Source organism: Corythoichthys intestinalis, chromosome 22, assembly GCF_030265065.1.
Source record: "Corythoichthys intestinalis isolate RoL2023-P3 chromosome 22, ASM3026506v1, whole genome shotgun sequence".
Classification (NCBI taxonomy): Eukaryota; Metazoa; Chordata; class Actinopteri; order Syngnathiformes; family Syngnathidae; genus Corythoichthys; species Corythoichthys intestinalis.
This window is the reverse complement of record NC_080416.1, coordinates 8,976,394-8,999,678: the sequence shown is the minus strand read 5'-3', so window position 1 is coordinate 8,999,678 and position 23,285 is coordinate 8,976,394. Positions and strand designations below refer to the sequence as shown.

General features: G+C 35.4%; 1 protein-coding gene across 4 annotated transcripts; it reads right to left on the bottom strand.

The window, feature by feature from the left end:
• Nucleotides 1–317: 317 nt before the first annotated feature.
• Nucleotides 318–21,612, bottom strand: LOC130910836 (four and a half LIM domains protein 3-like). 4 transcript variants are annotated; one of them, XR_009061918.1, is made up of 7 exons: nucleotides 21,498–21,612; nucleotides 12,723–12,895; nucleotides 8,526–8,700; nucleotides 6,170–6,339; nucleotides 4,523–4,709; nucleotides 3,003–4,456; nucleotides 318–2,932 (listed from the first exon to the last, which is right to left on the bottom strand). XR_009061918.1 is itself a non-coding variant. In XM_057828424.1 (6 exons), the coding sequence occupies exons 2-6, from the start codon at nucleotides 12,876–12,878 to the stop codon at nucleotides 4,305–4,307; spliced, it is 840 nt and encodes a 279-aa protein (XP_057684407.1). In that variant the 5' UTR covers nucleotides 12,879–12,895; nucleotides 21,498–21,612; the 3' UTR covers nucleotides 320–4,304. The 4 variants fall into 4 exon arrangements, 1 of the variants encoding a protein (XP_057684407.1); XR_009061916.1 differs by having other exon boundaries at nucleotides 319–3,156; nucleotides 3,227–4,456; XR_009061917.1 differs by having other exon boundaries at nucleotides 320–3,156; nucleotides 3,381–4,456.
• Between the last annotated feature and the right edge of the window lie 1,673 nt (nucleotides 21,613–23,285).

The window sequence follows — 23,285 nt, the reverse complement described above, 5'->3', positions numbered from 1 at the left end:
TATTCGTTTGGCTTGTATTTGTTTGTGTAAAGACTGTAGTGTGGAGAGGTTATATTGGTTCGATTGAAGATAGCGCGCTCGGAAAGCAGATGGAGGTAGGAGAAATGGAAATGTTTATTGTTGGTTTTGTGAATTGTATTTTAATGCCACACCGTTGTTACGTTTCTGAAATTTTGTAGTTTTCACGGTGTCAACTAAAGAACAAAAAATGACTGAAAATAAAGTTAAAGAACACCCGTCGAAGCCCTCTGCGTGTCGCATCATTCCGAGCGGTCAGCTACAGTGGGGAATCTAATTAATTTTCTCATCTTGGCAACGCCGTTACCGTTAATGAGGGCGGAAAGGCATGCGTTACTATATTGGTCGAAAAGTCTGAGGGAGACGGACTCACTGAGACGACAGAGCAGAGCAGGAGTGGGGAGGAGGCAAGAAAGTTGTGACGCCGAGCAAACGCGATGCTAGGTAGCTCCAATAATACATGTTGTAGCCGATAGCCCACAAACTACGCCCGCATGTTATGGTAGATATGGTAGACATGGTAGATATCACATGTACTGTATATAGATATAACTAGATGCCAAATGACAGCCATGGCACTAAATGCGTTAGTAGACAGCCGCCATCTTAAAGCAGTAGACTTTTTAGGACGGCTCTGTTGTAGAGAACCTTCCTAGCGAACCTAAGTAACTTTTTATCTAAAATACTTCTAAATCGGGATAATCTTGACTTGAATCTATCTTTAAATGATGAAACAGTTTTAAAACTTTCATATATCGAAAGTAGAGAGAAGGGAACTAATGCAATAATGGGAGCAATTTTAACAACTTTTAACAGTTGATTCAGGGTAAAGGGTAAATTAGGGTAAAGAATTGGGCTCGGGCCAATTGTACCAAAAACCTTCACAAAAAAACTTCACATAGTGTGGCCAATGTTTTTTTTTTTTTTTTTTTTTGAGGACAAAAAAAAGTAATTATCACCAATTACTTTGCCAAGTAACTAATTACTCTTACATTCAGGTAACTGAGTTACTAACGCAATTACTTTTTGGGAGAAGTAATTTGTAACTATAATTAATTACTTTTTTTCAGTAAGATTAACAACACTGCATCTCAGTCCCCAGACCTTGTTTTGTTGGCAAAAGGGGGTTGTACAAAGTATGAACACCAGGGGTGCTAATAATTGTGGCACACATTATTTGATGTCAAATAATTATTTCTTTATGTGGGATTGTTTCCCCATTGAATAAATGCACCTGTATTGAAGGTTGGATTTTTCTATTTTTTTCCATTAAGGTCCCATATTATTTAGAAGAAAAAAAATATATTAGAAGCTAAAAAACACATAATTATTATAAATCCAATAATTATGGAGGGCACTGTAAATATGTTTTATAGGCAGGGTAGTGACTCAGCACTACGAATATTTGCCACCATATCCTTCCTTCTCCCCCTCTTGGGAGCAAACAACTCTGCCGCACCGCCTCAAATGAGGTCAAATATATTTCAGGACGAAGCCTGGGAAAGCAGTCGGACAAAAAACAGCAACCGCGTGGCTCTTTTTATTATTTATTTTTCATCTGGACTCGATAAGTGGAGGAGTTTTGTTGCAGTTTCAGCTCATAAATGGTGATCAACAGCAGGAAGTGGCTGGATGTTCACGTTCACCGCGTGACAACCGCGCATCGGAGTTGACGGTGAAACAACACAGGCCGAAGCGGCGGTCACGTTCACGCCGCTTTAAATCATATTTTTAATGGTTTGCGTGGATTTAATCGGATGGAAAATGAAAATGCGCGATCGCGGTGTTCCTCCATCATGATGTCACGATTATATAAATACGAGGTTGCGAACTGTAAATATTTAGACTCTTCGCTGAGTTGATTGAGTTCGCACGGGAGCGCTATTTTGAGGATGCAAAGTGGGTGGGGCTAATTTTAGTGAGTTGAAATGACAGGTTTTTCAATGCATCATTTTAATAGAAATTGAATTATTTGTTGGTTTTTACATCAAAAACAATGAATTTTGCATATAGTACAAGATTATTAAATCCTAAAATGCTACATTGCTGCTAAGAAGGGGAAGATGTGAGGCTTCTATTAGAATATGAACATGCAAATATTCCAGAGTGGCCATTAATAAAATACATTTTACAATTTTGCATCGGAAATGTCCATTTGTTTGAATTTGAGGACATGAGAATTTAGTTGGACATGTGCAATGAGTAAACTCACACCTCCGGAACTTTCATTTCGACTTTTCAAACAGATTGGATGTCTGTCTCTTTCAATGTCAGCCAATAAATCTCACTTCAGAAACTTTCACTTCAGCTTTTCAAATAGATTTGACGTCTGTCAATGGCAGCCTATAAGTTGTAAATAAACTTGCACCTCCGAAACTTTCACTTCAACTTTTCAAATAGATTGTACATCTATTGCTGTCTATGGTAGCCAGTGATTTATGAATGAAGTCTCACCTCAGAAACTTTCACTTCAACTTTTCAAGTAGTTGTTGTCTATCACTGTCAACAATAGCCAATGAGTTATGAATAAACTCTCACCTCAGAAACATTCACTTCAACTTTAGAAGTCAAGTGTATGTCTATTGATGAGTTATGAGTTAACTCACCTCAGAAACTTTCACTTCAACTTCTCCAACAGATTGGATGTCTATCACTGTCAATCGTAGCCAATGCGTTATGAATAAACTCTCACCTCAGAAACTTTATCTTCAACTTTTTAAGTACAGTTGATGTCTATTGATGAGATGTGAATAAACTCACCTCAGAAACTTTCACTTCAACTTCTCAAACAGATTGGATGTCTATCACTGTCAATCGTAGCCAATGGGTTATGAATAAACTCTCACCTCAGAAACTTTCACTTCAACTTTTTAAGTACAGTTGATGTCTATTGATGAGATGTGAATAAACTCACCTCCGAAACTTTCACTTCAACTTTTCAAGTAGAGTTGTTGTCTACTGATGAGTTATGAGTGAACCCTCACCTCAGAAACTTTCACTTCAACTTCTCAAACAGATTGGATGTCTATCGCTGTCAATCGTAGCCAATGCGTTATGAATAAACTCTCACCTCAGAAACTTACACTTCAACTTTTTAAGCACAGTTGATGTCTATTGATGAGATGTGAATAAACTCACCTCCGAAACTTTCACTTCAACTTTTCAAGTAGAGTTGTTGTCTACTGATGAGTTATGAGTAAACCCTCACCTCAGAAACTTTCACTTCAACTTCTCAAATAAATTGGATGTCTATCACTGTCAATCGCAGCCAATGAGTTATGAATAAACTCTCACCTCGGAAACTTTCACTTCAACTTTTTAAGTACAGTTGATGTCTAGTGATGAGTTGTGAATAAACTCACCTCAGAAAATTTCACTTCAACTTTTCAAATAGATTGTACATCTATTGCTGTCAATGGTAGCCAATGAGTTATGAATGAATTCTCACATCAGAAACTTTCATTTAGCCTTTTCAAGTACTGTTGATGTCTATTGATGAGTGATAAACTCTCACTGCCGAAACTTTCACTTCAAATGTTCAAATAGATGGTACATCCATTGCTGTCAATCATAGCCGATGAGTTATGAATAAACTCTCACTTTAGAAACTTTCACTTCAACTTTCCAAGTAGCGTTGATGTCAGTTGATGAGTTACGAGTAAACTCACCTCCGAAACTTTCACTTAAACTATTTAAATAGATTAGACGTCTGTCACTATCAATGACAGCCTATAAATTATAAACCCTCACAGCAGAAACTTTCACTCCGCCTTTTCAAGTAGGGTGGACATCTATTGGTCAAAAATAAACTCGCACCTCTGAAACTTTCACTTCAGCTTCTCAGCTAGACTGGACATCTGTCAGTGGCAGCCAATAAGTTATAAACTCTCACCTCAGAAAATTTCACTTCAGCTTTTGAAAACAAACTCTCACCTTAGAAACTTTCACTTCAAGTTTTCAAATAGATTAGGCCTCCATTGCCGTCAATGGAAGCCAATGAATTATGAATAAACTCGCACCTCCAAAACTTTCACTTCAGCTTTTCAAACAGTTTGGACATCTATCACTCTCAATAGCAGCCAGTGAGTTAGGAATAAACTATCACCTCAGAAACATCCCGACTAAATTCTCATGTTTACCACCCTTAAAGAAGTCTTTTAAAAAGACAAATCTGTCATTCAAATACTTCCTAATACATATTTAATTGATAAAAAATGGTGCGCAAACTATTCGGATTATTATTTCAACCCCAAAAAATGGAGCCTTGGTGTCCGTCCCCGATCCGGTCAGTCGTCGCTGTTGCAGTCTTTACACAAAATCTGCTCTCGGTCCGGAAAAAATCCAGATCCCACCAACGACACGGAGCATCGGGAGCACTTGAAACACGGCTGGTGCCACTGTCGCTCCTCAAAAGACACGTATTTGCCGTCTCCGAAGCCTGCAGACGCGCAAATAGGCGTCGTTAAAGCGAGCGAGCGTACGTTAGCGAGTGAGTTTTCCGTACCTGTGATGGCCGTGTTGCAGCCGGCGCATTTTTTGGCGTAGAGGCTGCTGAAGCACTTGACGCAGTAAGGTTTTTCCCCCTCCGAGGTGAACGGTTGGCCAGCCAAAGGGCTTTTGCATCCCGAGCAGAGGAAGCATTCTTTGTGCCACACCTCGTCCCGGTAGGTCACCCCTCCTTTAGTCAGAGCCTGCCGTTCCAAAACACACACACACAAAAAAAACATTGAAATAAGGAAAAGACTCAGGATAAGTTACCACATTTTTAGAGATGGGAGAGGTCTTTACTATTCTGTTTGTGTTAATATAGTATTTTGATTATATTATTTTTATACTTTTTTATTTAGATATAAATTTTTTAAAACATTTTTTCAGATTTTGTGTTCATTTTTTTATTAGTTTTATTTGTAGATTTTTTTAAATTATTTATGTATAGTTTAACATTTAATGTTTTACGTGTATTTATTTTAATCCAAAATATTTTATTTTAAACCAATGATTTATTTTTAATTCTTTAAATTGTTGAACATATATTTTTTTAAATTTTCTGATCATTAAAATTTTTCAAAATGCTTTGAATTTAAAATTTTACATAATTATATGTTTAAATTTTTTTTTTTATGTATTCATTAATTTAACACATAAACATATTTTTAATGAATATTTTATTTAAAGAATTGTGAAGATGACTGGCAACGTCCCGCAGTGGCAGCCATATTGGTAGGGGCAACATCGCCGTCAAATGCAATGCGTGGACAATACAATTAAAGTCATAACTTGCTTTTTACAAATTCTTTTATTATATTTTACATTCATTATTTTGATTTAGAAAAAAAATATTTTCAAATTACCCTAAATTTTATTTTGGTTATTCAATTTTTTTAAACATTTATTTTTTATTTTATTTCAAAACAATTTTTAATTCTTTTAATTGTTGAAAATATTTTTTAAATTATTTTATGATCAAAATATTATTAGACTTTTTTAATTTTTCAAAATGCTTCAAATTTTAAATTTTATAATTTTTTTTATATATTATGTAACTTAACAAATAAACATTTTTAATGATTATTTTATTTAATTAAATGAATTGTAAGGATGACTGGTAACGTCGCCATCAAATGCAATGCCTGGACAATACAAACCAGTTTTTTTTTTTTTTTTTTTTTTTTTTTAATAATTTTGTCATATCTTATTATTTTTATTTTTTTTAAAAATACATCTCAAAATGCCTTAAATTCATTTGATTATTCAAAATTTTTAAACCTATTTTGTAATACATTTATTTTCTATTATTTTTATTTTTACAAACTTAGTTTTAAAAAAATATACATTTTTTGTATTTAATTATTTTGGACTGTATCTTTTGTATTTTAATTTTTGTTGTTTTTAATTGAACAAATAAGGTAGCTGACGATATGGCTCGGTGGCGGCCATGTTGGTTGGGGCAATGCTCCTATGCGAAGTTATGCGCAGACCTTTGAATTATTACATAACCTGCTTATTTCTCAACCACTACTTTCACAATTACATTACTCATACAATTACATGTCAAAGCCTCTGTTATTAACTCTTCACATGCCATTGACGGCGCTAGACGGCCAATCCAATTGGACGTCTATCTCTGTCAATGGCATTCCACCGCGTTCACCTTGTTGCAGTGCCTGCAGCGGGGAGCGAGTCTTCCCTCGTAGCACGGCACGCAGTAGTAATTGTTTTTGTCTGGGATAAAGGCCTCGGCGCCGATGGGCTTCTCGCAGCCGTGACACATGAAACAGTCCTCGTGCCACGTGGAGCCGCCGTACTCCAACAATTTGGATCCTGTCGATGAGAAGCGCGTTGATAATGATAGGAAATATTTGTCATCACTATCTTCTAAGTGTCATGTGAAGCATTGAAATATGTGAGTATTCGAAACCACAGTTAAACCTGTTCTGCACTTCCTGTTATTCATTTAGGAGACCTTGGAGAGCAGTGACTCTCAACCACGTCTGTGACAGATCATCAAATATGTTGTTATTAACTCGTACTGTGCCAAGGATGTGTTTTTAAATCTTCTACACGTCGGAATGTCTAATGTCTGCCATTGACAGATATAAAGTTTTAATCCAGAAGTGCCAAGTGTAGATACAGTAAATGTGTAATTAAATGTTATTTTATTATTTGTTTATGCATTTTAATGTGTATTTATTTCATTAAGTTTTATATATATACTGTATGTACAGTAAGTACATGTATTTTTAATATATAAGTAAACCTATCAGTACTAGTCTACGACATACTGTATGTGTCTGTCTTTGGCATTGACGTAAATGGCCATCTTTGGCATTGACATGTACTACAAGTGCGTGTACATGCGGGGACGTGTACTTGCAGGGACATGCACAACAAGTGAGTGTACTTGCGGGGACATGTACTACAAGTGCTTGTACTTGCGGGGACATGTACTACAAGTGCTTGTACTTGCGGGGACATGTACTACAAGTGCGTGTACTTGCGGGGACATGTACTACAAGTGCGTATACTTGCAGGGACATGTACTACAAGTGCGTGTACTTGTTCTACAAGTGTGTGTACTTGTGTGTACATGTACTACAAGTTTGTGTACTTGTGTTTCTTTGTACTACAAGTGTGTGTACTTGTACTAAAAATGCGTGTACTTGCGGGGACATGTACTATAAGTGTGTGTACTTGCTTGTACTACAAGTGCGTGTACTTTTTTACAAGTGTGTGTACCCGTGTGTGTACATGTACTACAAGTGAGTGTGCTTGTGTTTACTTGTACTACAAGTGCATGTACTTGTACTATAAATGTGTGTACTTGCGTGTACTTGTACTACAATGCATGTACCTGGACTACAAGTACGTATACTTGTGTGTACTTGTACTACAAATACGTGTACTTGTGTGTATTTGTACAACAAGTGTGTTTAGTTGCTTGCACGTGTACTACTAGTGCATGTTCTTGCCTGCACATGCACTACAAGTGCGTTTACTTGCGGGGACTTGTACTATAAGTGCGTGTACTTGTGGGGACATGTACTATAAGTGTGTGTACTTGCGGGGACATGCACTATAAGTGCATGTACTTACTTGTACTACAAGTGCGTGTGCTTGTGTTTACATGTACTACAAGTGCATGTACTTGTACTATAAATGCGTGTACTATAAATGCGTGTACTTGTACTGCAATGCATGTACCTGGACTACAAGTACGTATACTTGTGTGTATTTGTACAACAAGTGTGTTTACTTGCTTGCACGTGTACTACTAGTGCATGTTCTTGCTTGCACATGTACTACAGCTGCGTTTACATGCGGGGACATGTACTTCAAGTGTGTGTACTTGCGGGGACATGTACTACAAGTGCTTGTACTTGCGGGGACATGTACTACACGAGTGTGTTTACTTGCGGGGACATGTACTACAAGTGCTTGTACTTGCGGGGACATGTACTACAAGTGCGTGTACTTGCGGGGACGTGTACTACAAGTGCGTGTACTTGCGGGGACTTGTACGATAAGTGCGTGTACTTGCGGGGACTTGTACTATAAGTGCGTGTACTTGCGGGGACATGTACTATAAGTGCGTGTACTGACTTGTACTACAAGTGCGTGTACTTGTACTATAAATGCGTGCACCTGCGTGTACTTGTACTACAAGTGTGTGTACTTGTGGGGACGTACTATAAGTGCGTGTACTTGCAGGGATATTTACTATAAGTGCATGTACTTGTACTACAAATACGTGTACTTGTGTGTATTTGTACAACAAGTGTGTGTACCTGCTTGCATGTGTACTACTAGTGCGTGTACTTGCGTGTACTCGCACTACAAGTGCCTGTACTTGCGTGTACTTGCACTCCAAGTGCCGATACTTACTTTTACAGTGTACTACAAGTTGACTGACCAGCACACAAAGCTACCCACGTAATTTCTCCAGAAATTGTATTTTCTAGTTTAATTTTGGTACTCCTAGTTAGAGATTTGTGTCCGTTTCCACTCACCGGGCAGAACCTTCTTATCGCAGACTACACACTTGGAGGAGAATTCGTTGCCGTAGCATTCGCTGCACACCAGCGCATCATCCTGGCTGGTGAAGGGCTCGTCGGCCAGCGAGCGCTCGCAACGCATGCAGCGGAAGCAGTGTTCGTGGTAGTATCGGTTGTCGTAAAACAGCTCCTGAAAGACAAAGACTTAGTTAACAAAATGGTACACTAAAACCCACGCGGATCACAGTCAGGAGATCCCTGTTGGAAGACTTTTGTGTTTTGTTTTTGAACAGCTGCAGTTCAGCAGCAGTTCATCTCAAGCTTTTGATAAATGGATCCATTGAACGGCGGGCAAAAAACGGCTTTTACAGGCCACTGAGCGAACGGGATGAGGAATGGCCGCCGCTTCGTCTTGTGAGCGAGCTGGAGGGCCAAAGTAAGCAGCGGCGTGATTTACTGGCGCTCCCTCACATGGAGATCGTGAATTACGGGATGCTCGTGGCCTTTCGTGACATCAACGGGTGTTTTCTTGAAGACTTAAGAGTTTTCTTTTTTTTCACGGGTTGAAGAAAGAGTAATGATTACTGTACTTTTTTTCCTCTCCCTTTTAACAACGAAGCGGCTTATTTATGGATTTTTAAAAGCTAACTAGCATCATTCTTAGCTGAAAGCTTTCATTCAGTCTTTACTTACTTGCATGAGCATTCCATTACCCAACAACACTCTGTTTGTTCACGATAGCATTTCCGAAACTACCTTTTGAGAAGGTGTGCTATTTACATTACATTTACGTTATGTTACATGCTGACTTTTGTAAAGAAAAGAGTCTTGGTGCCACTATAAAGGAACATTTTCATGATCAGTTTGCTGTGACGAACCTGCTATGCTAGCAGTCTGCTAGTTGAGTTTGTGAACTTTGTAAGATGGAGAGTTATTTACAAGTATATACAGTTAAGAAAAGACACTTAGTGCCACTATAAAGAAACGATTTAACGATCAGTTTGCTTGGACAAAGCGGCTATGCTAGCACATGGCTAGCTGAGCTCATTAACTATGTGCAAAGGTGCATCATTTACAATTACAGTGAGGCAAATAAGTATTTAGTCAACCACTAATTGTGCAAGTTCTTCCACTTGAAAATATTAGCGAGGCCTGTAATTGTCAACATGGGTAAACCTCAACCATGAGAGACAGAATGTGGAAGAAAAAAACTGAAAATCACATTGTTTGATTTTTAAATAATTTATTTGCAAATCATGGTGGAAAATAAGTATTTGGTCAATACCAAAAGTTCATTTCAATACTTTGTTATGTACCCTTTGTTGACAATAACAGAGGCCAAACGTTTTCTGTAACTCTTCACAAGCTTATCACACACTGTTGCTGGTAGTTTGGCCCATTCCTCCATGCAGATCTCCTCTAGAGCAGTGATGTTTTGGGGCTGTCGTTGGCCAACACGGACTTTCAACTCCCTCCACAGATTTTCTATGGGGTTGGGATCTGGGGACTGGCTAGGCCACTCCAGGACCTTGAAATGCTTCTTACGAAGCCACTCCTTTGTTGCCCTGGCTGTGTGTTTGGGATCATTGTCATGCTGAAAGACCCAGCCAAGTGTGATCTTCAATGCCCTTCCTGATGGAAGGAGATTTTCACTCAAAATCTCTCGATACATGGCCCCAATCATTCTTTCCTTTACATAGATCAGTCGTCCTGGTCCCTTTGCAGAAAAACAGCCCCAAAGCATGATGTTTCCAACCCCATGCTTCACAGTGGGTATGGTGTTCTTCGGATGCGATTCAGTATTCTTTCTCCTTCAAACACAGGAACCTGTGTTTCTACCAAAAAGTTCTATTTTGGTTTCCTCTGACCAGAACACATTCTCCCAGTCCTCTTCTGGATCATACAAATGCTCTCTAGCGAATCACAGACGGGCCTGGACATGTCCTTTCTTCAGCAGGGGGACACGTCTGGCAGTGCAGGATTTGAGTCCCTGGTGGCGCATTGTGTTACTGATAATAGCCTTTGTTACTGTGGTCCCAGCTCTCTGTAGGTCATTCACTCGGACCCCTCGTGTGGTTCTGGGATTTTTGCTCACCGTTCTTGTTATCATTTTGACGCCACGGGGTGAGATCTTGCATGGAGCCCCAGATCGAGGGAAATTATCAGTATTCTTGTATGTCTTCCATTTTCTAATAATTGCTCCCACAGTTGATTTCTTTACACCAAGCGTTTTACCTATTGTGGATTCAGTCTTCCCATCCTGGTGCAGGTCTACAATTTTGTCTCTGGTGTCCTTCGACAGCTCTTTGGTCTTGGCCATAGTGGAGTTTGGAGTGTGACTGACTGAGGTTGTGGACAGGTGTCTTTTATACCGATAATGAGTTAAAACAGGTGCCTCGTTAGACCTCGTTAGAAGAAGTTAGACCTCTTTGACAGTCAGAAATCTTGCTTGTTTGTAGGTGACCAAATACTTATTTTCCACTCTAATTTGGAAATAAATTCTCTAAAAATCAAACAATGTGATTTTCAGGTTTTTTTTCCACATTCTGTCTCTCATGGTTGAGGTTTACACATGTTGACAATAACAGGCCTCTCTAATCTTTTCAAGTAGGAGAACTCGCACAGTTGGTGGTTGACTAAATACTTATTTGCCCCACTGTACATGGCACCTTTTTGTCAAGAAAATACATTTGTGCCATTAAAAATAGAACGATTTAACAATCAGTTTGCTGGGACATAGCTGCTATGCTAGCATGCGCAGCTATCCGAATTCATTAACTTTGTGCAAAGGTAAGTTCAGTTAATTACAATTACATTGCAGCCTTTTGTCAAAAGACATTTGGAAGGAAAAAGGAACTATTTCACAATCAGTTTGCTATGAAGACGCTGCTATGCTAGCACAGTGTTAGCTGAGTTCGTTATTTTTGTATGAAGGAGAGTTATTTACAATTAGGCCTACACACCGCCATGAATTATGAAGGACCGAGTTAACAATGTTTGTTATGAAAAAAGTTGCTATGTTAGCACGCTGCTAGCTGAGTTCATTAAATTTGTAAGAAGGCGAGTTATTTACAACAATGTACTGTACAGTTAAAAGACACTTGGTGCCACAAAAAGAAACAATTTAGCGATCAGTTTGCTTGGATGAAGCTGCTATGCTATCACCCTGCTAGATGAGTCCATTAGCTTTGTGCAAAGGTACAATTTTTCTAATTACATAGCAGCTTTTTATCAAGAAAAGACATTCTGGTGCCATTACAAAGGAGCAATTTAGTGCTCAGTTTGCTAGGACGAAGCTGCTATGCTAGCACGCTGCTAGCCGAGTTCGTTAACTTTGTAAGAAGGCGTGTTTTTAACAAGTACATACTGTCAGGAAGTCACTTGATGCCATTACAAAGGAACAATTTAACAATCAGTTTGCTAGGACAAAGCTGCTATGCTAGCACACTGCTAGCTGAGTTTGTTAACTTTGTAAGAATGTGAGGTTTTAACAAGGACATACGGTCAGGAAGACGCTTGATGCCATTACAAATGAACGATTTAACAGTTGCCAGGACGAAGCTGCTATGCTAGCACGTTGCTAGCCGAGTTAGCAAAGGTAAAATTAAATGGCGGCTTTTTGTCAAGAGAAGACAATTGATGCCATAAAAAGTAACAATTTAGCAATCAATTTGCTAGGACGAAGCTGCTATGCTAGCACGCTGCTAGCTGAGTTTGTTAACTTCGTAAGAATGCGAGTTTTTAACAAGGACATACTGTCAGGAAGACGCTTGATGCCATTACAAAGGAACAATTTAACAATCAGTTTGCTAGGACGAAGCTGCTATTCTAGCACGTTGCTAGCCGAGTTAGCACAGGTGAAATTAAATGGCGGCTTTTTGTCAAGAAGAGGCATTCGGTGCCGATAAAAAGGAACGATTTCACGATCAGACTACTATGACGACATGTACAACATGCTACAACCTAGCTGCTATCTTGTAAACCGTTTAGCCGAGTTTGTTAGCAACTACAGGTATTTAAACACGAAAGATCGCTGCCAGCATCTATTGCCGTCAATGGCAGTGAAACATGATCAAGTCAGTGAATGAGTTTTGAACAAACTCTCCCCTCAGAAACTTTCACTTCCACCGAAACAACATCAACCCCAGCCGAAATTCAAAAATTTTGCATAATTCGAACCAAAACATGCTATCATAATCCAAATAATCTTACTTTTGCATTATGATTGATGATTTCTTTGCATTCCTGGCAAGTATTAGCATAAAGACGATCATAACACGGGATGCAGTGCGGATTATCCTCCGCTTGGATGTACTTGCGTCCGTACAGGGACTCCTTGCAGTTCTTACAATCGAAGCGATCGCTCATGATGTCACCCTGACCTCCTGCGTACAAGAATGCAAAAAAAAAAATCAGAAGGCAGTTGTCAAGATTCATCCATATTTTTACCCTAATTTGGGCATCAAGTAGCATCAAAGCACAGCTGAGAAACCAAAGCGGTTCCTAAACGTCCCTCGGGACTCAGTCGAAACAATGACATGACCCAGAGCTCAAACTATTATTTTTCTGAAAAAGAAAATGAACTGGTTGTTTATGAAAAACGTTAGACAAAACGATCGTTCGAGAAAATGTTGACCTTTACGGTGGCCGCTTAAAGAACTCATCTTTTACATTCGGTTTACATTCCGCTTCTAGTAGAAGACGCCGGAATGGAGACGTTTGGTGTTGGGAGTGAAGACATCCCTTCGCACTGATAGCAAACTGGCTTCCTCTTGCTAGGTCAAAAGAAAAAACAAACTAGTCATGTCAAAATATAGCATTCAAGTCTGTTTTGTGTCATGTGTTGCGAGTGAGGAAAGCATTTTGACTGCTTTTTTAACTCATTGACGGCGATTGGCGTCCAAACCATTAGGACTGGAAGTGGCTGTTTGTAAATAAAGCAACACGAGCAACACTATGCTATTGTTTAGCCACAACTGGATTTATTACTGAACGAGATGGTACCTTTTCTCATAGGCACCGACTAACTGTTTGTATTACTCTGCACACACTCAATATAAAATAAATAGCACTTATACCATAGTTTAAGGAAAACAAGCAGAATTTAGGGCATAAAAGAGACACAAATTCTTATCACAGAAGCCCAACGTGTGCGTCATGAGCAAGATTGATGCACCAACTCTCACAATCAGTTCTCCCGGACAGTCCAGAACAAATGGCGGGACGCTCTGTACCAACATAAGGAGCACCGGAGAATGGCCAATATCCAACTGATAACATAAATGACTGACCCCTTTGACGCTGAGGTGGCAAAATCCACAACCCTTGTTTCCCGGACAACAGTAACTCCCGAACCCTCCTGTCCAATCCACAACCAGAAAATAATCCTAAATAGTGCTGCAACGATTAATCGATTAACTCGAGTATTCGATTAGAAAAAAAGATTCAAATTAAATTTTGCTGGTTCGAGTATTCGTTTAATTTAAGTGGTGTTGTAATGGTAAATTGTATTTAGTTTTATTGATTTGGGTGGATAAACTGCCCTCTAGTCTGCCTCATTTCACATGGCTGAATCCAGCTGCTTCATGTTAAGACCAACATAAGCCATGTTTTCGTTTGAGCTAATGTTTTTTTAATGCATTCGTTATTTAGTTTATAGGTATATTTAGTCGTTTTTTTGTAGGAATATGTGTCTGAAACATTTGTTAAGAGCATTGTAATAACAAAAAAAATTAGCGTTTTATAGCATTTAAGCTAGCAGACTCTGGCTATGTAAATTAGGCAATTGTTCTTTTGTTGTACATAGATCCTTATTCATTTAATTTTCTTATACCGTTTGAGGCTCAGCTCAGGAATTTAAATTATTCATGTTGCTTATCAGATTACTCAATTATTGGAACTAACTAGTTTATCAATTAATCGACTACTAAAATAATCGATGGCTGCAGCCCTAATCCTAAACACACCCTTCTTCCTGCCACTTCCCGCCCTGCGAAAGCCTTCAAAAGACTGAATGTTTAACTAATTGTGGTCATTTTTTTCTCAGGAACCTTATGTTGACTTCTAATATGGTGACCTTGGAATACGCTTGCCTCCCCGCCTGAGTGTTTCTGTTTTGCCTTGCCGTTTTGATCTCTGTTGACCTGAATAAATTGTCAACTTGTTTTCAGTGAGCCTTCTTTAAACCTTTCAAAATGGAGTCAGTACAAAGTGTTAGGACTAAGGTTAATACGCGGAGTTTGCCCTTCTGGCCGGATTGCCCGGTCCCGCCAGCCCGAGTCGTTGGAGATGCTCCAGTGCGGGTTCGACCGGCGCGATTCCGGCGGTCTGGCTACAAGGTCAGATTCCTTCAATTACCTTTATCCTTCACCTAGCCACTGGAAACAGAAATGTTGTTTAATCCATCTGCAGGCGTCCAGGAGATTGATTTTTGAATGATTTAAAGATTTTACGACTCTGTGCGGGTGTGCCCTGGTCATCATGGGAAATGTAGTCTTCTTTAAGGCAAAACACTACCGCTTTTGTCCACCGGCGTTGCTAAAATTGACCGAAACTAAAAAGTTATCAAGTGTTGCTTTAAATTGAAAAATACAATGTGTGAAATCATTTGATTGTGAAATGTTTATGGGTTTGGTTTTGGTAATCAATTTATTGTCATGTCGTCAATAAATGTGTATAATCAATAAAAATATTGTGGGGAAAATTTTTTGAAAAATACAGCTAAACAATTTTGCAAAAAAAGATTAAAAATAAAAATGTAGTATTAATTAAATTGAAAATACAACTAAAAATTTGAAAATCCACTTAAAATGATAATTTAAAAAAATATTTTAAAAATAATTAAAAGGAAATAAAGAAAATAAAGATGTTGAAATAAAATATAAAAAAATTGAAAAAAAATTCAAACTATAAAAAAAGTTTTGGGTAAGCTTATACAATAAATACTGTATGAAGGAATGTATTAATAAATTCCAACTTTTTTATGTTGGAAATTTATTATTAATGTTTCAGTCAAGAATGTAAATCAAAAACTTATTTAATATTGAATATCTTATTTGTTATCATTTTTTAATCTTTCTTTTTTAGGATTTCCAAAATTTTACTGTATTTTTCAACGCAATTTTTTATATTTTTATTTTTTAATTGATACTACTTTAATACACTAATTTATTTCTCCAACGCTTTATGTGTATATTTTCACTCTTTGGCTAAAATTGCCAACCCTCCCACTTCAAATGGATTGGACATCTACAACTAGTGATAAACTGATTCCCCTTCACCTCAGAAGGATAATCGGACCCCACACGAATGAACATCTATCACCATCAATCAATTAAAATGTCTAAAAATGGCTATTTTCTGTTGATGTTGCCGCAACATAACAATGTCTTTCCTCCCGGACATATTTGTTTTTCTTTTTTTAAAAAAAGGTTTTCCCGAATGTTTCCTGTCATTCGCTACCACACATTGTGCGGGTTTGCAGCTGTTCTTTGTTTTTTTTTTCCGCATTGTGCATCCTTCACAATCCACACAGTGTCTGCAAACAGAAGTAGCATTGTGGTTAAGCATGTGAATGAGACTTTGGAAACAAAAATAACTAAGAATTTGGGCAGTTGAAATGACAAGACCTTGAAAATAGAATAGAAGAGAAAGCTTTTATTGTCATTGTGCAGAGTACGACGAGATTTAGAGCTTCACCATACAATAAGGGTAAAATAAACACTGTACACAGATGGGGAATAAAGTGAATAAATAGATATTGATGTAAAAGTGCAAAAATGCTGCAATGTTACTCATAATATTGCATCAGCATTATACAGTAGCCTGATTGAGCCAGAGTCTGAGAACATATGACTTGCATGTAGTGCTGCAACGATTAATCGATTAACTCGAGTAATTCCATTCGAAAAAAGCTTTGAATCAAATTTTGCTGCTTCAATTATTCGTTTAATTAGAGTGGCGTCATAATGGTTTGTTTTGAAGGGTGTTTGCATTTAGTTTTATTGATTTGGGTGGATACACTGCCCTCTAGTGGCAACTCTGAACATGACTGAATCCAGCTGCTCCCTGTTAAGACCAACATAAGGTAAGTTTTTGTTTGCGCTAATGTTTTTTATGCATTCGTGATTTAGTTAATAGTTTTTTTTGGGGGGGGGGGGATTCGTGTTTTAACGATTTGTTAAGAGCATTGTGAAAAAAATGTTAACATTTTATAGCATTTAAGCTAGCGGCTAAGATCAGGTATTTTTAATTTATTTTTAAATGAAAGTTCTGCATAATTTTAAGAAACACTCGGGAATTTTATTTTGTATTCACATTTCATGCCCTTTTGAAAGTGCAATCTTAGCAAGACTTTGTTTTACATCTACTAAAATTTATTCTGCAATTCATTAAATGTTCCTAATCCGATTATTATTTGAACTAACAAATTGATAGATTAATCGACTACTAAAAGCTGCAACCCCTTCATGCATGTGACAATGTTGTGGCATTAGCAGTGCAATGACGGTGACATTCAAAAATTGACACCTACCTAAGAACTTTGAAACTTTATAGAGCAAGGGAATATTTTTGGTCATTCAAAAAAACTCAATAGCAATGTTTAATGTTTGTATTTTTTAATAATTCATCATTTTTTGTATTTTCTATACAATTTTTAAAAATGAAAATAATTCATTATTTATTTATGAATTAATAAAATGATAATAAAAACTAAAATGAATTCACACTGTCCCAATTAACTATATATATACCGTAATGTTCGGACTATAAGCCGCTACTTTTTCCTCTCATTTTCAATCTTGCGGCTTATAGTCCAATGTAGCTGATTTGTTGATTTATTTGGGTTAATAGGTAACACTTGACAGCAGTCATAAAACTGCCATAAAACCATCATAATTATGACATGACACTATCATGGGCATTAATAAATGCTTATGACAGATGTCATTAAGTGTCATCGGCAAATTATGTCACTAACTCTATTTATGTCCAGCTTTTACATCCATTCAAAAGTGAGATAAATTGCCGGATGGCACAAAATGACATCCGTCAGAAACATTCATTAACGCTCTTGGCAATGTCATGTCATAAATATAATGATCTTATGACCGTCTTATGGTGCCACTGTCAAATAAAGTGTTAGCAAATAACATGACTTGCAATTAATGAAACAACTGGTACAGTAACTGAAGACGTAATTATCACAGAACATGAATTAGGGCCCAAGCACCAACCAGTGCTCATTGCGCCAAGGCAGTTAGTTGGATCCTCCTAAAAATTGGTGAGACTCTTCATGAGACATGTGATGTTAAGTTATCAAAATGGTGAGTTTTCATTCACGAGCCTGACCTGGGCGGGGTATTGTATTGTATTGTATTGTATTGTATTGTATTGTATTGTATTGTATTGTATTGTATTGTATTGTATTGTATTGTATTGTATTGTATTGTATTATATTGTATTATATTATATTATATTATATTATATTATATTATATTATATTATATTATATTATATTATATTATATTATATTATATTTTGGGCTGTCGAACAATTAAAATTTTTAATCGAGTTAATCACAGCTTAAAAATTAATTAATCCTAATTAATCGCAATTAACACCATCTATAAAATATGCCATATTTTTCTGTAAATTATTGTTGGAATGGAAAGATAAGACACAAGACGGATATATACATTCAACATAAGGTACATAAGTACTGTATTTGTTTATTATAACAATAAATCCACAAGATGACATTAACGTTATTAACATTCTGTTAAAGCGATCCATGGATAGAAAGACTTGTAGTTCTTAAAAGATAAATGTTTGTACAAGTTATAGAAATATTATATTAAAACCCCTCTTAATGTTTTCGTTTTAATAAAATTTGTAAAATTTTCAAACAAAAAATAAACTAGTAGCTCGCCATTATTGATGTCAATAATTACACAATGATCATGGATGGTGCTTAAACCCATAAAATCAGTCACACCCAAGCGCCAGCAGAGGGCGAAAAAACACCAAAAAAACACAAGTACATGACACTGTGCTGTCATTTTAATCTGTTTGAGCGGGGCATGTGCGTTAAATGCGTCAAACATTTTAACGTGATTAATTTAAAAAATAAATTACCGCCCGTTAACGCGATAATTTTGACAGCCCTATATATTATATTATATTATTTTTATTTTTATTTTATTTACTTTTGTTCCGTGAAGAATTCAGAAAGAGTTATTTTATTGTGGCTTTCTGAAAAACAATTTTTAAAAAATTGATCCATTTTGACTGGGTCATTCACTGAGTCAATGGCAGCCAGTGAGTCAACTTTTTTTTTTTACCAAAAAAAAAAAACCAGTCCGGCTAACATGAGATCTAATTGCCTTGAATGTGGCATGTGAGCCAAAGTAAGTTGACACCCTGGTATAAATGTATTATAAATTTGATGTAGATGAGCGAAAACATTAAGGATTTCCTTATTTTGGAAACTGATTCTCAAACACAGCCTCACGAGATGCTTTCAATATTGTTGCAGCAACGCGCTACGTCAAGTACGTAGCTGCTTATTCAGCTACATTATCCCTACGTAGGTAAAACTAAGTCATTTTCTCACGGGATGTCCATTTTAGGTCTGAGGTGTTAATGTCGCAAGTGCTTGTTAGTTCACTTTTCTGCTTGATTTGTTTGTCTTTCATTTGGAGCTCTGTTTTGGTATGGCAAACTTTCAGAGGTTGTTGTTTGTTCTATAAACAATGATGTCAAAGAAAGGAATTCAAACCTGCAGAGGAGGGAAGTTGTGTGAGATATTTCAGAAATATTATTTGATTATTTGGAGAGTGTGTTATTTTTATTTTCTATGTCTCACAAGTTTTGTGATTTTTGAGTTACACTAACACAAAACTTGATGAGATTTTCATTTTCATGCTTGTTTCCAGTTGCTAAGCAGTTTCTATCCGATGAATATTCACGTACACAGTATCAACTTTCACTCAAAGTAAAAAATTCGGAGGAATGCAAGCGTGGTCGAAATGTGGCCAAAAAAATTGCACGTTTCTGAGAAGACCGTTATTTTTTTCTTCTGCTCTGTTTCTCGGTGAGTAAACAACGAGGTACTGTGGAAGACAGATAAGTATACAAGCCAGAACACTCTAGTTAAAATATAAAAACCTTCTGTGATTTTTTTTTTTTTAAGAAATAGATTCTCTAAGGTTATTTTTGATTTAAAAAAACAATATTTAATTTCAAACTGTATCTGTGTACATTTTTTTTACACATATTATTTTAATTTATCCAACTGTTTTCTAATGTATTCACATTTTTAATACTTTTTTTTTTTTTTTTTTACCAAATATTTTTAAATGGATTTAAATGTTTTACCTATACATCACTTGAATTAATTCAATTGTTTTAAATGTAGTTCTATTTTTGATTTTTAATTAAAAAAAATTTTTTTACTAAAAAAAACTGGATTTTTAAATTTATTTACTTGACTTTATGAGATTTTCATTTATTCAATTGTTTACTGTTTTTTTTTTTGAGTATTTTCATTTCTGAATACTTTTTAATTATTTCAAAATATATTTGATTTTTTTTACAACAAAAATTGGATTTTTAAATATATTTACGTCACTTTTTGACCCAAATTTCACTTTCATTTATTCAATAGTTTTAAAAAAAATGTATTTGTATCTCTGAATATTTTTTAATTATTTAGAAATATATTCATTTTATATTTTACAAAAAAAAAATTTGATTTTTAAATATATTAACATCACTTTTTGACACATTTTTATCTAGTCGTTTTTAAAAATGTATTTACAATTCTGGATACTTTTTTTTCAAAGAAAATTCTAAATTATATTTTTTATTACACAAATTTGATTTTTAAATGTGCTCACGTCAGTTTTTGAGACATGTTTTCATTTTTTCAATTGCTGTTTTTTTTTATGTATTTGCATTTCTGAATACTTTTTAATTATTTAAAAACTTTTATTTTTTACTGCAAAAATTGGATTTTTAAATCTATTTACGTTATTTCTTTGGACACATTTTACTTTCATGTATTCAATATTTTTTTTGTAGAAATGTGTTTGTATTTCTGAATATTTTGAAGTTTTTAGAAATATATTTGATATTTTACTACAAATATTAGAATTTTAAATGTACATCACTTTTTGACACATTTTTATTTATTAATTTAAAAAAAAAAAAAACGTATTTGCATTTCTGAATACTTTTTAAAAATTTTAAATTGTAATTTTTTTTACTCCAAAAATTTGAGTTTTAGATGTATTTACATCACTTTTTGAGACATTTAAAAAAATAATAATTTATAATTATTCAAATTTTAATTTTATTATTTACAACAAAAATTGGATTTTTAAATATGTTTACGTCACTTTTTGACACAGGTTTGAATTTCATGTATTCAGTAGTATTTTTTTGTAAAAATGCATTAGCATTTCTGAACACTTTAAAAATTATTTTAAAATGATTTTTTTACAACAAAAATTGGATTTTTAATGTATTTACAACACCTTTTGAAACATTTTTATTCAATTGTTTTGTGTTTTTTTTTTTTTTTTCTGTATGCGTTTTCATATCCAAAAATGTATTTGTTATTATTCTTTTTTTTACACAAATATTTTATTTATTTATCTATTTTCTATGCAGGAGTCTCACCCACATGTCACCCGACCAAGATGCTAGTGGAAACTTCGAGCTCTAGAGACATGACATCATTTGAACTCACAAATATGAATGAGCTGTAAACATAGTCAGCCATTTTTTCCCTAGAAAAATCTTGTCAAAGTCTCTCTAGATTAAAAAAAAAACACTTCTCTACAAATAGTTCCACACATTTCACCCATTTTAAACCCCAACTCCTTACTATTTCCCTATTGTTTTTGCGCATTTTCCGCATGAAAACAACACCTCCCTTGAATGGCAAGTTTTGCATCATTCACGTTAATTAAAAAATCTTACCTTTTATGCCTCGTTCCACTTCAGCCACGCGTGTGCGTGAAATAACGCCAATCCTGTTGGTTTCCTGCGGGCTCCCTTTGCACACTGACTTGAAACTGGCGCATCAGATGCGTAAAAACGCCAAGCATTCTCTTTGAGCCCGCCCCTTTCCTTCCTCTCTGCGTCTTTTTGGCACCTTGACGGGAGTTCCCACTCCTAGAAAGGCAAACTGTGAGTTAAGATAATGAGATGAAAAGAGCGCAAAGGCTTGTGAAAATAAAGTGTTTGTTTACTACAATCATTCCAAAGGGAGTTGTGGTTGCATTCCAGCATAATTACCAAAGCATTTAAGGGATTTTTTAAAAAAAATTGTAGTTAAAATACACATTTTAGTTTGTTTTTATTTGTTTATTAATAGAACTAGAAAGTCAACCTGACTAAGCCGTGCATAAATTATGGAATATTTTTGTTTAGACTGTTTTCTAAGTCTCCAAATAATTAAAAAAAACTGTTTAATACATGGGTATACATCATATTTACATGGAAGGTGCACATTTATGATATGACAGTATAATATTTATGTGTAACTGCATAAAAGCTGCATAAACTAAACTAAAAAAAAATGCCTCCCAACGTAGTTATTCTGTATTATACTGCCCTCTATTGTGCAAAAGTGTTAAGTGCAAATTTGTCTTTTCAGTTTGTTTAGGGGTGTCAAAATTATCGCGTTAACGAGCGGTAATTATTTTTTTTAATTAATCCCGTTAAAATATTTGACGCAATTAACGCACAAATGCCCCGCTCAAACAGAAAGGACAGCAAAAAGGACTGCAAAGTGAAAGGTGCACTTGTTGTGTTTTTCGGAGTTTTGCCGCCCTCTGCTGGCGCTTGGGTGCGACTGATTTTATAGGTTTCAGCATCCATGAGCATTGTGTAAGTAATTATTGACATCAACAATGGCGGGCTACTAGTTTATTTTTTGATTGAAAATTTTACAAATGATATTAAAACGAAAACATGAAGAGGGGTTTTAATATAAAATTTCTATAACTTGTACTAGTTATTATCTTTTGTTTTCTATAAATTTTTATAAATATTTATATATTTTATTTATTTATACATTTATATATTTTATTTATTATTTTTATTTATCTTTTAAGAACTACAAGTCTTTCTATCCATGGATCGCTTTAGCAGAATGTTAATAATGTTAATGCCATCTTGTTGATTTATTGTTATAATAAACACATACATTCAACGTACTGTATTTATCAGTCTTGTGTCTTATCTTTCCATTCCAACAATAATTTACAGAAAAATATGGCATATTTTATAGATGGTTTGAATTGCGATTAATTGTGATTAATTACGATTAATTAATTTTTGAGCTGTAATTAATTTGATTAAAAATTTTAATCGTTTGACACCCCTAGTTTAAATTAGGCTGTCAAACGATTACATTTTTTAATCGAGTTAATCACAGCTTAAAAATTAATTAATCGTAATTAATCGCAATTCAGACCATCTCTAAAGTATGCCATATTTTTCTGTAAATTATTGTTGGAATGGAAAGATAAGACGGATATATACATTCAACATACTGTACGTAAGTACTGTATTTGTTTATTGTAACAATAAATCAATAACAACAAATCCACAAGATGGCATTAACATTATTAACATTCTTTCTGTGAAAGGGATCCACGGATAGAAAGACTTGTAATTCTTAAAAGATAAATGTGAGTACAAGTTATAGTATTTTATATTAAAACCCATCTGAATGTTTTTGTTTTCATAAAATTTGTAAAT